Source organism: Tinamus guttatus, unplaced genomic scaffold (assembly GCF_059628265.1).
Source record: "Tinamus guttatus ecotype Peru unplaced genomic scaffold, ASM5962826v1 Tinamus_guttatus_pri_ptg000423l, whole genome shotgun sequence".
Lineage (NCBI taxonomy): Eukaryota > Metazoa > Chordata > Aves > Tinamiformes > Tinamidae > Tinamus > Tinamus guttatus.
The window spans coordinates 1,389,236-1,406,379 of NW_028288957.1; the positions used below are offsets into that span (position 1 = coordinate 1,389,236).

A 17,144-nucleotide genomic window follows, 5' to 3' on the forward strand; every position below is an offset into this window, starting at 1 on the left:
CTGCGGTGTGGAAAGCAACCTAATTGTGTATTTACTTACTGTGATTGTGCTTCGCTGTTGTCCCTGGATATTATGCCCACTGACTGTTCTGTAGTGCATTGAAAGCTCCCAGTTTTCTTTGTACTTTAGCAGGAGAGAGCAATCCAGCGGGCTGGATTGCCATGTGTTGCCATGTACTTTTGCTTTGCATCACGAAAAGAGGCTGGTCAAGGCAAAGCAGCTGCATGGCCTGTATGGTGGGAGTTTACGGCAGTATACTGGATTGATATTTGGCACACACTGTGCAAATACCTAAACATAACAATGTTTTGATGTATGTGACTCCAGAACTGAGAGCTGGTCTTTCTGCTTGGATGTCGTTTCTTATGTTTTGGGCTATTCCTTTGGCACTGCAGACTTCCATATTCAGCTATCAGTATAATGCAAGCCAATGGTCAAGATCAAAATGGCTATTTATTCTAGTATTATGTGCTTCTGATTTTATTTCTCTACCTTTATGTAGACAATACGGTTTGGGATTAAATTCTTGTACTACTTATACACTTAGGTCTTTTTAACTCACTTGGTAAAAACAACTACTACAAGTACTACTAGTGTTTGTTTTTACCTACTAGTAAGAGTTCACATTTATATATTTGTTCAGAGGCAGCAAATTGCCTTGGTAGAAGTACCAGGGTGAGGATTATGACAGTGACACCCATTCCACTTTTGGGTTAATTCTCCTGAGCTATGAACCTGCAGGTACCTACAGGCATGGATTTGCTTCACAACGATTGCGTAGCCAGTCTCCTCCACAGATTTCAAACCTGTCAGCGCTGGCTCTTTGCAGATTGAAGACTGCTTTAGGGCAATCCACCTTTAAAAACTTGATTTGAGCTTTTTAAAGAATACATCGGGTAGAGATCAGGAGACCCCGAGAAAGACCCGGAGAAATCGATTCCCTTTCGATAGGGATATGAGTGTAAAAAGTGAGACTGCAGTGCACAAATATACTGTGGGAAGAAAATTTTGTAGTTTGAAGAGGAGGAAATCCTGTGCTTTTAAAGGACAAATTTTAAACTCTGTATGGCATACATTGGTTTAGAGACTAGTCTTAACTTCAGGATTTAAACCCTGGATACAGAAGGGGCACTGGAAAGCACCACAGGCTCCCAGCCATAGAGACAGCAGCAAAACCTGCTGTGTTTTTTCTTGATAACCTGAGTCCACTGCCTGCTGCTTTTTTTTTTTTGTTTGGCTTTTTTTAATGGTCTGATTATACTAGAAAAAAAGAAAAAAAGTGTGTAACATAGACTCACAAACATATATATATGTATGTATTTATACATTATGTCTTTAAATATGTGTACACACATATATATGTGTATTTATTCCTCCCCAAAAGGCAATATCCCAAGAACTTAAAAGTGGAATCTGCATCCTGCATAACTTCAGTGCATATGCAATCTTGTTTCAATGGGAGAACTCAAAGGAGTAATTTAATGCACATATAGAAGTGTTTTCACAGTATGACTGTGCTGTTAGGAGGAGTTCTTGTACTGTTATCCTGCTTTAAAGCCATTTAACCTCCTTGGTTAATTACAAGCAGTCTGTTTACCACTGTTACCCAAATCTTGAAGTATTTACTGAAATCTGTAAGCCATCCAACTACCTTAACAGATTTTTCTCTTGTTTCTTTTTAGTGAATTTACTGGACTCGCGCACAGTGATGGGAGATCTGGGATGGATAGCGTATCCAAAAAACGGGGTAAGTTCTCTGTTGTTTGCTTTCTCACTCACAAATTATACTAATCGTTTCCATTCCAAATGCAGACTACTGGGTTTAAAAACCTCCCTGGAGTGATTTGTTGGCAATGGAAGGAAAAAATAAATAAAACAACAAGCTGTGACTGGAAAAAACGGAGCTGTGTGGCTAGGGGATTGATTTATTTATGCCATAGTCAGCCACAAGTATTTAAAAAAAAAAAAAAAAAAGAGTAACCTCCTTGATTTTCTTGGTATGGAGAGGGGAGAGGAGGCTGACTTTTTTTTTTTTTTTAAAGTCTGATTCTCTTTTTTTTTTTTTTTTTTTTAAATAAATTGGATTCTCTTCTTGAGTATTTTGGGTGAATGCACATCAGTTTTCTGGAAGTCTTGTGCCCCTCAACATCTAGGATAATCTTGTTCACTTTAAATGAGCAGCACTGTTTAGGAATGTGTGTAGGTCCATGAGAAGCTTCTGGAAGCTGCTAACACAGTGACTGGAACGGGAGCTGAGTGCTAAGCACCTTGGCCAGTCCTATTGAAGAGCCCCTGTCTCATGCCACTAGCTCCACTGAAAAGGGGAAGAATGGGGCTTCCTGAGTTGGTATTGAAGGAAGCGTTGGAGGTAAGGAACCCAAACCTCCTACAGTGGAGCCGTTTGGTCTGACTGTGTCTTCTGAGCAACTGCTGTTTTAATGGTGGTGATTTGGATAAGCATGTTTTGGTGTTCTTTTTTTTTTGTTTGTTTGTTTGTGTTGTTGTTGTTGTTGTTTTTTGCAATTGCAGGAAATATCAAGTGATTGCCTACCTATTGCGGTCTTGGTTTGGCTGGGACACACTTAATATGTTGGTGTCACAGAGTTTATTGATGAAGTCACGTAAGGTTGCTTCCTGCAAGCTGACTACTGTCAATTCCTGGCACTGTCTGATGTTAGAAAATGTCCAAAGAGTGAAGCACGGCACAGCTGTGCCCTCTAACAAGACAGCTTTCAAGATTGTGGCATTCCAAATTGTTAGCATCCAGCTGAAACTGGCTGCAGGATTGCCTTGGATTGCAGTTTCATTTGGTTGCCAGTTGGGTTGTATTGAGAATGGTGGTGGCAGTGTTTATATGAAATAAAGTGTAAATGCTGTGCATATATATGCAGACAGTAAATTCAAATCTGGCTTTCTATGTATTCTATTTTTTTTCCATATATTTGAAGTGCCATTTGCTACATCATGTTTTGTTTTTTCCTGCTAGTAGTAGAAATTCCACTGGTGATATGGTTCCTATCAAAGATAGATTTTTGAGCAGCCTTCACAAACTCTTACTGTTACTCATTAATCTGATGAGGCGCATAGACATTAATGGTCAGTGTAAGTCGCAAATTTATTTTTTTATTCTAGAACCACATCCCCTAGAAGTAGGCGACTGTATGAGGAGCTCGATGTTGTTATAAGTGATCACGCATTTAGTCTTTGTAGTTCTATGGAAAAGCCTGGGAAGAGATACCAGTGTATCAGAAAGGCTCACAATGAAAGGCTTTGAGAATAGCTTGTGCATCTATTCTTAAAAAATAAGTTGGGCAGAGAAGGGGAGGTGAAGAGAGGGAGAGAAGTCCAGTTATGCCAAATGAACTTGCTTTTGTCATACTCTGAAGTTCCTGCTACAGCTATAAACAATGCAATTTTTGTATCTTAAAACTTGAGGATGTTTCATGCTCCAGAGAGGCCCAGGTGGTCTTGGGTCCCCTCCTCCTTCCTTGCAATGGCATAGCAGGATTTAAGTGACTTGGCGCTGTGGCCAAGCAGGGGTTGGGCTGGGGCCGCGTGGAGCGAAGGGCAGGAGGTTGTGTGCAAGCAGGTACGTCGTTGTGCTGCGTTGCTGTCTGAGGGGTGATGATTCCTGGTAGCACGGCTGCTTCCCGGCCCAGGAGGCCTGCCCAGCTGCGTGGGCTTCAGCACTTAGCAGCAGTGATGTGTGGTTCTCAAACCTGCAGCTGTATCCGTGGCAGGATGGAGCACCCTCCTAAGCGTGTGCTGCAGCAGAGCTCAGAAAGGGGCCTTCTCCATGCCAGTGAGCCATGGGCAGGATGGAAATGCTTTCCCTTTTGCAGCTCTTGAGTTGGGAATTCATCTTGTTATGTGTCTGAGGAGCGATGCTGACCTTGCTTTGCAGTAAGGTAAGTTTACTTTAGCATTGAAGAGGTCATTCAACTTTCCTGAGTTCTCTTCAGAGGAAAATCTATTCCCTAGCTCCAGGTAGGCGCCTTCCAAACACATCAACAAAAGCAGTCAGGTTTTCCTTACCAAAGCCTGTGCTCTGGAGGTGTGCCTGCAAAATCTGCAAGTCTTCTGGCTCTGGATTGATTTCCTGCAGTGCAGCCTGCGTTTACTAAAACTGGGTGCATTAGAGGTTTACTTAACCTTGTTTATAACTGTGACACCAACTAAGTCTGATCTACAGAAACAGCCTTTGCTAAATACTCCCTTTTATCATATGGATCCTCAAAGGAGTAAGAGCCATGTGTATGGGAAATGCTGTGAGAGAAGTAGCTGGGTCCGCTCATGCAGCTCTGGTAAGCTGCATTGCCCCTTTCCTGTGGCAGGAGGAATGACCAGCGTGGCTGGGTCCCCTGCAAAGTCATCACAGGGGCAGAAACCACCGAGAACCCCTTGTAAATGTGTGATGTTCAGGCCTGTTGGGTCTGGCCACGTAAAAAGAGAAAGCGCCTCTAACAATATCCATCTAATTGCAAAAGCTGTCTTTAAAATAAATTCTTTGGTTTAGCTGGCTTGTTTTCTGCAGCACTTACATTGGATTTTTGTTTCAGTGGTTATGATGGCGTCGATTTACCTTTCTCGCACCTTCCCTCTGGGGTTTATTTTTAAGTTATTTCTTAACAACTCTGAAGTCTCCTTTTCCTTCCAAAGCCGAGCACCACATACCTGTTTTGCTTTGGTATAGCGGGTCGTTCCCAGTCTCCTCCGCCTCCCCTTGATTTCCTTGAACTTCCTGCAGCACAGAGCAGGAAGGCCGCCGTGGTCCTCTGAGTATTGCCTCTGCGCTCTGGCTCATTGCACAGCTCTTGCTCCGCTTTTTTTCTAGGCTCAGACAGGAAAATAAACATGCACTAAGGAACCTCGTCCTGCGGAGCTGTTAGAGGATGCTGGGATCGCTCATAATTCTTTATTCATTGCACAGGATGAGAGCGAGCTGGCTCGCTTACTGCACTTGAACTGCGAGCGGAAAAGCAATTGCCTCTGCTGTTGACAGTAGATAAGGGCAAATAGTGAAAATTGGGGTAAATTGGAACAGATCATTCTGCTAGTGTGCCCTATGTAGGGCACTGATGGATTTCCTTTTTGGATGAGCAGTATTTCTGTTTTTTTATTATTATTATTATTTAAGACAGATATCTGAGGGTGCCTTTTTGAAGTTAAGAAAAACAGGAGCTTAGATTAGTCCGCATGGCTTGTGAATAGATTCACGTTGCTCTCTTTCAGTCTTCGTTCAGATGGAGGTTTTATGCCGGAATCCTAACCCGGCGTTGGACGCAGTGTTTGCCCTCAGGGCTAGAAATAAAGTGAAAGGGGAGAGAGAGAGGGGAATGGAAAGGGAAGGAGGATGCTTGGCACCACTGAGCTGTGTCATGTAGCTGTGATTGTAATTGGCATTTTCAGGGCAGCACTTCTGGCAGCCTGTTTTCTTTTTTTTCTTTTTTTTTCTTTTTTTCTTTTTTTTTTCCCTGTAAGTGCTGCTGCTCAGCTGTGACCAGGGTAGGAGAGGAAGCAGGGAGGGCTACGCTGCAAGCCTACAACCCACGCTGCAGCAGGGAGCAGAATGGAGATGGAAGCACTACCCGCGTAGGTTAAAAACCTATGCTAATGACTCCTGAAAAACCTGCAATTTGGCCACATTTTTTTATTTAGAGATGCATGTGCTTGTGCACACACAGGTCGAGGAGAAACAAATGCACCACTATTATTATTTAAAATGCAGTAATCCAAACCAAGGTGGTACTTCTGATTTTCCAGTAAATACAAGTCAAGGATTTTAACAGGAATAATTTATGGGGTAGTGTTGAGTTCAATAGAGTCAAAATTTGTGGCAGCTTCTGTTTTCCCCTAGGGTTTGTTAGGGTTTCATATAGTACCTGTATATATCTAGACTTCTGTCCTCTTTGGCTCTCCCTGCAGTTATTTGTGTTCTTATGTAGTGAACTTTGCATGAATCCCGTGGTGATAGGTTTTCTTTTGATTATGCCAACAGTTTCAATATACTAGAGTGATTTATGCGTGGAGCGGCATAATTACTATTTTTTCTAAAAAAGCTCGTGCTTTGGTTCTGCAAAGACAGCAGTAGTTAATAATGCAGTTGTGCGGGATAATTGAGTTATCCTCTGAAGCACTGGTGAATTAATGCTTCAAATCCTGAAGGCCACGGAGCAAGATTGAAGATGCTGGTGGAAAAGCGGGTTGGCAGCGCTGTCTTGAGAGTTGCTTTTGGCCTGTCAAATAATGTTCAAACCGTTGCATCTACCTGGTATGTTGGTGGCATTATCAGTGATTCTAGAGCTGTATTTGTTTCATAGAGCTTGAATATATGAACCAAGATCTGAAAATAAGCACTCTGCTTTACTTGGCATTCGGAAAGCCTCTTCTGCAGACCACTATCAAAAACCATAGCAAGTAATTGAAGAGAATCCACAGCCGAGCGATTACGATATTGGAGAACGGAGCTACGTCCAAATAAAGAGCAGTGAGAAAATAACCTCTTTACCAGGTTTGCAAAGGGTAGGACAGGAAGGCCAGGGCTTCCATTTTGGCCAAGGAGATTCAGATTAAAAGTGGCAGAAATACTTTCCAATGATCAAAGCAGTGCAGCTTAGGGGCACATGCCCAGTTTATTTGACAGGAGGTCTCTGAGAACAGGTTAGACAGTCCTCTCTGCTCCTCTGGGCAAGCAGACTTGATCTCCTCTGCAGGAAAAGACGAAATAATCTGTTTTGGCCTTTTCCGTCTGAGATCCTGCAGAGAGAAAGCTTGTGTTAACTCTTTGCGTGGGGGATTTTTGTTTTGTTTGTTTTGTTCTTGTTCTCAAACAGTCCTTTTACTCAAACACCTACAGCTACAACCCCCTTCTTGTCTGGCGCCCACAACACAGAGACTGCCAAGACTTTAAACTCGAGTAGTTTGTGCTCTACAAGACTTTTTATTGATTAGCCTCACCATTTTGTTGATATGCTGCATAAAATAAGACCTAGTTCTTATAGATGATCATGTAATGAATACCGTGTTTTATTTCCTAACCAAGCATTTGAAGTGTTCCTCGAGGTGTGTGTGTAAGAGTTGCCTCTTTCTTCTGTAGCTGTGGGACTCTTGCAGTCACTTGCAGTCAAACCATTCACCACTATGCAAAGTTGATGGGATCTGGAAAGGCATAGGCCATGCTGAAGGAGGAGATCCAAAGTACTCACAGTTCCTAAGAACCTGTCAAATACTGTATGAGGAGCAGCGGAGGGAGCTGGAATTACTCACCCTGGAGAAGAGGATGCTCTGGGGAGACATTATCGCTCTCTGCAACTGCCTGAAAGGAGGTTGTTGTGGGGGGTGTCAGTCTCTTCTACGAAATAACTACTGATAGGACAAGAGGAAATGGCCTCAGGTAGTGCCAGGGGAGGTTCAGGTTAGACATTAGGAAAAATTCATCCATGGAAAGAGTGGTGAAGCCTAGGAACAGGGAAGTGGCGGAGTCACTGTCTCTGGAAGAAGAAACGTGTAGATGAGGCACTTGAGGGCACGGTTTAGCAGGCAGGGTGGGGATGGGTTTACAGTTGAACTGGACGATCTCAAAAGTCATTTCCAACCATAATGATTCGATGATTCCATGATTACTACTCAGGTTAAGAATGAAGTGAATCTTCAACTCTGCTGGAACTATGTATCACTGTCTTGATCTTGAAAATCCAGTGCAGAAGAAATGAAGCCTGTTTCTTCAGTATATCTTTCTCGTACATGCAGTCGTCAGCATTAGGTTCCTGCATACAGTCTCCCTGGGCAAACAATCTACTTCCATGTTAGTAAAAAGTCTTTTTTTTTTTTTTTTTTTCCCTCTAGTGTTTTACAAATTAAGTCTGGAGATATAAGAGCTTTGAACAACTTTGTTACTTCTGGGCCAATTCCAGAAAGACTGATATTCAGGTTAGCAACTGTGCAATCAGAATGTATAAACTTAAAGCAACTGGAAAGAATATGATTTTTTTTTTGCTTTGTGAAAAGTACTGCCATTATAAAATGTGTGTGTATTGCAGCCCAGCGTCTGTAATAACTGCGTTAAGATTTTATTCCTTATGCTGCTATATTTTTAGGGTGTAGTTATTTCTTCACTGACTTGATGTATATACCACTTGACTATGTATCACTTAATGGCACGACTGCTTTTTATGACTTAAAGCACATTGGCCTTGCTCTTGCCCTGTTAGACTGCATGTATTTTTGTTCTGGTTAATGGTATTTTTTGGGTAACTGTAAATACAAGACTGCAGTCTTAGATTTGATTTATTTGATGTTCCTTTCATAGCAGAAGAAAGTTGGTTTTCTTCTAATTTTGTTCTGAAAAGCCATCTGAAAAAACACAAAATGAAGTGAATCTTCAGAAAGGAAAGTGGCCAGTAAGTTTTAGCCTGGATGCTGAGCATTTTTTTGAAAGCCAAAACTTCTGAAAACGTGATATTACAATGGAACCTATTATTTTGTCTTCATAGCTAGTACCAGTGAATAAAGAAAACAAAATTTGCAGAGGCATATTTTTGTCTGCAGTGGGTATTTGCCTGGCTCTTTCTTCCAAGTGGAGGCCCATCATCTACCTAAAAACCAGTAAGAAAATCTCTTTGGTTTCTGTATTATTGCGAATTGCAACTATATGGCTATTCCAGAAATAATTCAGCAATTAAGAAACTAAGACTGCTCAGACAGCCTATATGTATGATAAAAAAGCAGAGGATTTGGTTCAGATTTGGCTACTGGAAGAAAATGCTGGTATTTTACGTGGAAGCTCTGTTTGCCTCAGAATATTTTGTTTGCATGCACCGTATTTTCTCCTAGAAAGCTTTTTCAGTTGGGGTGAGGAGGGGGAACACTTTGAGCTGTATTCTTTAGCGTACAAAAATCTGTGCTAAAGCAACCAGTAATCATTGGGTCTGTCTGCTTTTCAATATTAAAAAAAACATAGAGGCAAAATAGATCTGACCTTCAGTCCCAGAAGTATACATGGCTATAAACACATGCTTTCAGGAGCTGTGTATATTCATCTGCTTTTAAAAGCTTCCCAATTTTATGGAACCACTCTTTTCCACTATTTAGCAGGAGCTTTTTGCAAAGAAGGGTGGTTTCTGTTCTGACTGAGTTGTTAGGCTCTTCCCAACTCAAATTGTGAAGGGCACGTTGGTGACACCTGGCTCTTGGTCATCCCTGCGTTGCCCCTGTGACATTGCCTGCTGCTGGGCCGCTGCGATCGATCGTCTATATCCCACAGGCTGAACAACGAGCGAGAAAGAATTGCAGAACATGATGGGTCTGCGGCTATTACTGTTCAGTCCCTGTCTTGTCAGAGGGTTTAAAAAAAAGAATCCCTCAAAGGAGAGGGAAGAGGAAAAAAAGACAGAGGCACATGCACACACAAGGCCCCTGCTGCTGTCAGTGAGGATGTAAGCACGTGGCGTAGACAACACTTATTTTCCCCTGTGTAATGGGAAATTGCTCTTCCCTTTTAATTTTTGAAGTAGTTAAATGAAAAAGCATCCATCAGTCAGCAGAGTATTGCAAGTGAATGAAACTTTGTGGTTTTTGCTTTCTTCTTCTTTCCCTCCCCTCACCTGTTCAGATGTGCCTCCGGATGGTCTTAGATGATTGTAAGGATTAATCCAAGGAAAAGTTGCTGTATTGGAGCCGGGGTCAGCCCCAGTGAGTCAGTAGGAAGTGAGACACTTGGCAAGAAAAGTAGCAGATGACCCAGGCTTGGTGTTGGTGCATCACCAAAGAGGAGGAGGAGGAATTGCCTGCTGAGCCGGTCGCCCCTGGAACAGCTCCCAGGACAGGGGCAGCAGCGATAAGCAATAGAGATTGCTGATGGCCTTTTAAAAAGTGCATCTGTTGGACTAATAATACCTATAATACCTTCAGCACAACCCTTTATTCGCCTTCTTACAAAGCTTTCCAGGAAGCAAAGTCATATTAGACACCTGGTTCTTAGCAAAAGCCTCTGACACTTATTTGACCTTTGCATTCCTTCTTGTTTCTCTTTTGTGTTCAATATTCCAGCAAGTGTTGGGCCAGTGCTTTGATTATAGGAAGACCTTGATTTAACAAAATATGTGGCAGAGAAGTAAGAGAATGTTCCTTGCATTGTGAACAGAGACATTGAGATTGTTAGAAAAGTTACCTTTTCTAAAGCCCTTTTTTTACCCTGAGTGTATTTTACTGAATTTGGTGTGTATGCACTACCTATATATTGAAACACAGCAAATGCACATTGTGCTATAGATTTTTTTTTATTATTGTGCTGGAATAAGCCATCTTTGTGAAGATGTTTACTTGCTATGGATAAATTACCTTCCCTCTGATATTTTCCTACAGTGTAATAGATGAGAACTTTTGACTTTGAAGAGTGGAGAGGTCTGATCTCTTCTGCTGAAAAAGTTTTCTTTTGACTTCTGCAAAAATCCTTTGGGTCTAGGGACCTGATCCTGGTCTTTGAAAGTCTTCCTGCAGTAGCAGTGTTTCTTCACATAATAATGCTAGCCCCTTAACACTATGCAGAAGACTCAGTTGACAGAAGAAGATAATGTGGAATATTTCTTGATAGTTTGAGATGTTGGTGTATGCTGTTCTAAGAGGTATTGTTTGCAGTTCTGTTCCTCTTGTATAGGATGAGTGACTGTCCTTATGGTCTTCTCATTCAGTCCGGCTACCGCCTTGCTTTGGATTTTGCTACTAGCTAGATCGGGAACCTACGAGCAAGTGTCTCAGAATGAAACTGAGGTAGAAGAGACATAAAGTATTTGATGTTATTTTTTAAATGACTGTTTAAAGTGATATAATAAAATAGTAAAGTTCTTTGGTTTTGGCGTTTGAGTTTCTCCAATGTTCAAAACAGATGTGTTGCTTCTAGCAAGCAGTGTGGAGGGGACAGTGAAATCCTGAGGTCCCAACTGTACCCAGCAGGTGCAAAGGGAGTGGAAAGAGTCCCCGGGGTTTTATTTCTTTCTGAAAGAAGAGAGTGATTTTATGCGTATTTAGTTTTGGGGTGTTTAGAAGAATTAGCACATCTTCCAGAGCTGGCAATCTCTTTCATCATGACCTCGATTCTCTTGAGGTGTCCCTGCACGGTTGGTCTTGTTGGTGCTTGGTCATCTGCTCACAACCTCAGGGGGTTTCGGTTGCATTTTGTTTCGTTTTCCTCAGAACTGGGAAGATGCTCATTGCAAAATGCTCTGGGTTCAGACCTCCAAGCAGTTTATGACTGGGCAGATGTTGGAGCTCCTTGCAAGACATAATTTTAGGTGCTGGTAGGAATTTTAGGGCATGAACTGACTGTTCTAGTTGATTGCCATGCAAATGTACAGTAAACCAGTAAATCATAAACAGTGTTGTGATTACAAATCATTACAGTAATGCAAGATTATTCAGTTTATGTCACAAATCCTTCTAGACTACACAGTTAAAGTCATAACCACAAGTATAATCCTGTGAGATAAAGTCACTTCATTACACGAGCTCCTTCTGGTTTGCTGTTTGCTCTATTTTGATGCCAGATTGAATAACTGAATGTTCCTATGTAATTAAGTTTAATGGCAGCGTATCTGGTTTTTTTGTGTGTCTGTGCTAACTCTGGAGTTTATTTTATATCCTTAAAAATATGGATTTTGATTAGTACAGTATATAAGCAAGGCCCTAGTGACTTCAGTTCTTGTGTTGGGAAAAGAATCAGTATAAATGAAAGAAATTTTAGGAAAGGTTTATCAGGTATGTCCATCGCCATAGCCATACTGTCAGATGATGAGAACAGGTATGTTTGACAGTCACTGATCCTTGCTTTTAGGTGCTTTTAGGTAAGTGAGTTGGAGCAGTTCCTGCCCCATGGGAAAGCAGTGGCTGGAGCGTTTGTGCCGCGTGTTTACAGGTAGGCAGAGTGCATCTGCGAAATGCCAGTGGAACAAATGCTTGCTTCAGAAGCTGAATTTGGGCGAAATCAAACCTTTCTGTGTGATTTCAGATAGCCATCTCCTTTCTTGCATGTTCTTTTTTTTTTTTTTTTCTCTAAAGCACTGGACGTCATTTCCCTTCCTGCTTCCAGTGCAAAAGAAACGGAGGTGCGGTAGGGAACCAGCGCCAGGCAGCCAGAGCTTGATGACTCAGTCTGTTGGAGTGATGCTGATAAATACCCAGATTGAGATAATCAAAACCCATCAAGGGATTTGGATGTTGTCCTACTTATTAATTTTAATGATAATTTAATATCTATGCCCATTACACAGGCTGTAAAGCTCTGCCCGAAGCTTCCTGAGCCCTGTACGTTCAGTTTTAAAATGTTGTTTATTCACGATCTGGCGTACTTAGAGGGCTGCCTGATGTGGACAGTCTATATAGATAGATTGGAGTCATTGTGTCCTTTCGACTAGCTGTAGCTAAGTCTAGCAGAGCATGTTTCTCAGAGCAATGTAAATGTATTGAGCTAGCAAATGTCTTTAGCTCCAGGGGATTTGGTTATGATGCTGCCTGTGAAATGTTTGTGTAGGAGAGAAAGCAGAGAGTCCTAACCGGGCCTAGCTCAGTGTTTCCAGAGCTATTTTATCCCATCTCTCTTCCTTCTCCTCCCGAGTTAATCTTTTTGATTTCTCTCCTCCCTGCTCTAACTGCATGAGTGTAGCATTGCTCCTGACTTGTCCAGTGCTAACGTGGGGCATCTCCCTCAGTGCACTGTTCTTGGTTTGATACACAGAAATCCTTGTTCATCTCTCCAGATGTTGCATGGGGTCTTTGGCAGAGGCTGGAATCTCTTCTTGTTAAGCTTTTCGTATATGCAAGAGGCTTTTCCCAGATGAATTCCCCGTGCATCTCTTCCTGCTGTGCGAAGATGTAATATTGTCCCCATTGATTGAGGTTAAAGCAAGCAGCTGAATCTCAGATTAGGTTCTTGTACTGCTGCTCTCCAGGCTTTTCTTGAACAGCTGTGAATTAGATTAATTTAGCAAAGTCTTGGACGCTACCTTTAAAAACAGTCTGCCTTTGTTTTTAATCTTCTGTTCAGTCCCTGCTTTGTGTGTTCTGAAATAAAGCCACAAACAGAAAATAGTGAAGTAAAATATTTTCATGCCCAATGGTATGACTGAAAATGTTGCTGTCAAACTTTCTTTCTTCTTGGCTTTGCACATAGTTTTAGATCTTGGAGAACTAAACTAGTTTTCTCTCATGCTATAGTCTTAATATGTAAGTAATCAGAACAGGATTAGGAAAGAAAATTGGGCAAATATTTCACTGTTCAAATATTTGCAGATCTGCAAATATGTTGCAGATCACTGATATTCTAGATGAGCTGTTTCTTCCTGAGTTACAGTTTTCTCGTTCACGGGATAAAACAGACAATAAAAAAAAGGGCTTCAAGTCATGGTGTTTGCTAGTTCTCATTATTTAGAAATAGAAGTAGATTTGTGAATGAGTGAGCTGAAGGTGAAGTTACTGTAGCCTCATCAGATATCGCTGAACGATTGAGGTTGCAGGGGACCTTTGAAGATCATCTAGTCCGACCTCCCTGAAGAGCAGGGTCGCCTAGAGCGTGTTCCCCAAGATCGTGTCCAGGTGGGCTTTGAATATCCCTCGAGTAGGAGACCCCACTGCCTCTGTGGGTAACGTGTTTCGGTGCTCTGTCACCCTCAACAGTCGGGAAGTTTTTCCTCATGTGCTGATGGCACTTCCTAGGTTTCGGTTTGTGTCCATTGCCACTTGTCCTAATCTGCCTGTTACAGGGAGTCTGCCATATCCCTCTGTAACCTCTGCCAGCGGTTCGCTCTCCTTGTTCTAAGATACATTTTCTTTCTAGAGTGAATTTGTTAAACTTCGGTTCAAGGCCAATGGATCTTGCTATGTCTTTTCTTGCTAACATTGCATATTATCTACTAGTCATCCTTTGATTCTCCTTCCCACTCACATGCCCTTGATGCTATTGCAGGCTACTGCCATATCTGAAGCTTCTCTTTAAGTATTTATAGTTGTTTCTGCCGTGAAGCAGAGTTTGATCTTGAGTAGCTCTGGTCTCTCCTTTCTGCACTCTCCTCAGTTTATCAGCATCCTTGTTGAAGTGTCAATGTTTCAAATGAGAGTGCCTTTCTAGCGGTGGCCTCGGTCAAGCATCGCATCGTTTCCAAGCTCCACTGCATCACCCTTCGGTGCCTCTTTCAATTGGCTCTGCAGGGCAAAGAGAGCAAAGGGCGAAGGAAATCATCCTTGCATTGGAAGCCATGCAGAAATGAGGGGGTGCTTTGTAGTTGCTTGGCTGGGCCCTGGGGCAGGAGGAGCTGAGGTGTGATGTTTGGTGTGTGTGTGTGACCTGCTAGGGCTGTGCCAAGGCTGTGGTCAGTTGACCTGGGCACTTGGTTATTTCTGAAGGGGGTTGCAGGGGAGATGGACGTGATGCTGCATCAGCGCTTTGTGGCCAGTGGCTGCCAGCTATCCATGACGACTCAGTAAGTTGGGAAAGTTGGTTGGGCTATGAGAGATTATTACCTGTCATGGGTATTTGTGGGGAATTCACTGCGGAATCCAGTCGTTGCTTAGCTAGAAGAAGTAAATAGCATTAGAAACACTGGGCGTCACTGCAGGAGGGGGAAGGAAGTGTTATTGTTCAGCGTGGGAGGGCTGATGGAAGGAACTAGTCAGGACTAGGGAAGATTTCTGGGTTGAAAATCCCAAATCACTCATTTAGTGAAGTGGACCTGTGCTGTGGCTCCTGGATCTGTGTTTGCAAGCATTTATGTCCTTCCTCTGGAAAGACCTGTGCTGTTGCCTTCATTTCCCTGAGAAAAAGCTCTGTAACTTCTAGTCAGAGCCTGTCGCTCCTAGACTGGGGAAATGCATTGTCCCAGTGCAAGATCTGGTGCTGTGAAACGTTCCCATCAGAGAGGAAAATAGAACCCTGCAATTCCCTAAAGTTCTAGTAAAGGCAGGGTTCAGTCGCTGCTTGCCGCAAGCCATCGTGTGCATAATGTCTGCAAAGCAGAGAGTGTCTTGCAGCATCTCAGAGCGTTGCATTGCTAAGCGCAAGAGATTGCAAACTTCCTTTCCTCAATTTCCACCTTTGTGCTTGGGTCTCTGGCCACTTCGATCCACAAAAATATGAAAAATCCCCCTTCTGAATGGGGAATGGTGTGTGCGTCTACACGTCAAGCAGTGATGAAACAAGCATAGCTTTTGCAGCAGTAGTTAATTCCTTTTAACAGTAGTAGGCTTTCCTATGCGAGTAGCATCTAAGAAAAGGTTCCTGTCTGCGTTGACAGTAGCTGAAAGAAACAAATACGGGAATGGAGAGAAGCGTGCAGATCAAATGAGTGCAATGTAAGACAGTGAGGTTGGCCTGGCTTCGTGTGAGGGTGTTTATCTCGTATCTTCCTCGTGAGTAGGAGTAACAGTGATTTCTGTAACTAGCTTGCGACTTGATCTAGGAACAGGTTAGTAGGATGCAGAGGGCAAACTCCTGCCGGAAAAAATCCGGACCCCGTACTGTCCGTCTGAATAAGTATTTGCAGCCCACCCCTGTCCTCGTGTGTGGCTACGTGCGTGCCACGTAACGTAGTGGGAGGAGTGATAGCCTTAAAACATGTGGTATAAGCAAGCAGTTTTGGGGGGCTGAGGGTAATCCGGAGGGATGCAACAACACGTTTGTGTGTGTCCTTCTGAGTGGTTTGTTCTTTTATTTAGCACAAAATTTCTTTCACAAAGTAATGATTAAAGTTTCTTTGTGCACAACAGTTTATGGGGGCAACTTTTCAATGTCTGAGTACTGTTTCTTTGCCATTCTGACTTTCAGGGTTCATGTATTTTAATAAGACTAACGGTGTCTGAATAAGCACATAATCTGCAGAAAGGCTGTTTCCTATACTTGTTAGCTCTTTTGGTGAGAATTGGACTTTTTATTTCGTAAAGTTCATCTTTTTCTTTCTTTCTTTAAAATTTCAACATTTTATATGAAACCCACACAAATCCAGTTTCACCAAGAGGGCATAAGAATCCAAAGCTGAAGAGACACTGGTTGAAAGGGGAAGAGTTTCATGGTTTAACTGAAATAATAATGTAATAATTTGTAACTTCTTGTTTAGCTGGAACAGTCAGTTGGCTCATTTTGTACCATGAAAGCAAGGCCTGGAAGAGAGGAGGATAAATAATCAATTTCTGTTTCTGTGCTGAGTAGTGCCTTCCGTCTGGGGCTCTCACAGAGATGATTTAAAACCTTTATTTATCCAAAAGAGGACCTAGAAAAAGGATGGTTGTGCTCAGCAGTGAAATGCTGTTGCTGGAATTCTGCTGTTAAGCTTGTAAGTTACCCAAGACTTGTAGAGCAGTTTACATCCAGTAGTGAGACTGCTGTCCCAGTGGCTCTTCCTTCACATGTCCGAAGAAGTCCTTGCTCATGGCTTTGAGTGCTCTCCTGCAGAAACTTCTGCAGGTTCACCCGATGAAATGTCTAATAACAGAGAACCAACCCCTGTGGCAAGTAACTCCTGTCATTGCTTAAAGTAACTAAGTTGTCTTCTGTACAGAAGTGTTTCAAGTTTTGAGCCCTGGATCTTTTGTTAGTTAGACTAAAAGCAACCTAGTATCAGAAATCTTCTATTTGGTGTTGCAGTGATATTATCAGCTAATACATGGTTTACCTGTTGGTTAGGTAAGTAATTTGAGGTTGTCTTGGCTTCTTGTAAAGAGGTTTTCCTGGGCTTCGTATTGTCACAGCTGCTTGCTGAAGCAGCATTTGTTTTTAAACCGCAGACACCTTGGCTTATTACTTAGCAAGTGATCGTATTTGCTTTCTTAGTCACTTCAGGCTGATGTTCATTTGGTTCTTTGGAGATTGCCAGACACCAGAAGGGAAGAGTTGTGTTAGGTTACAGGTCAGAAAAAAAATAGCTGATGAAATATGGAACATATTCAGAAGTATATCTTTTCTGAAATGTTTGTGGTATAGGACATCCATTGTAAACAAATGCAGGCATCTGTGTCTCTTCAAGTCCAGTTTTTAAGAGACATCAAGGGCCAGATTGCACTTCCATCCACCGTATTTATATCAGTGTAATTCCAGTATAGTATTTAAATACCAGCATTAGCTTGAAGCAGTGGGAATTAGATCCCATATAATGAAAAGAAACTAA

At 42.3% G+C, this 17,144-nt stretch overlaps 1 protein-coding gene across 13 annotated transcripts in view; it reads left to right on the plus strand.

The window, feature by feature from the left end:
- The window catches only part of EPHA5 (EPH receptor A5), a 174,319-nt gene that overhangs the window by 11,001 nt on the left and 146,174 nt on the right, over window positions 1-17,144 (plus strand). For all 13 annotated transcript variants that reach the window (XM_088531589.1, XM_088531593.1, XM_088531590.1 and 10 more), the window contains exon 2: window positions 1,683-1,747. In XM_088531589.1, the coding sequence (XP_088387715.1) occupies window positions 1,683-1,747 (65 nt within the window). The remainder of the gene's footprint in view (window positions 1-1,682; window positions 1,748-17,144) is intronic.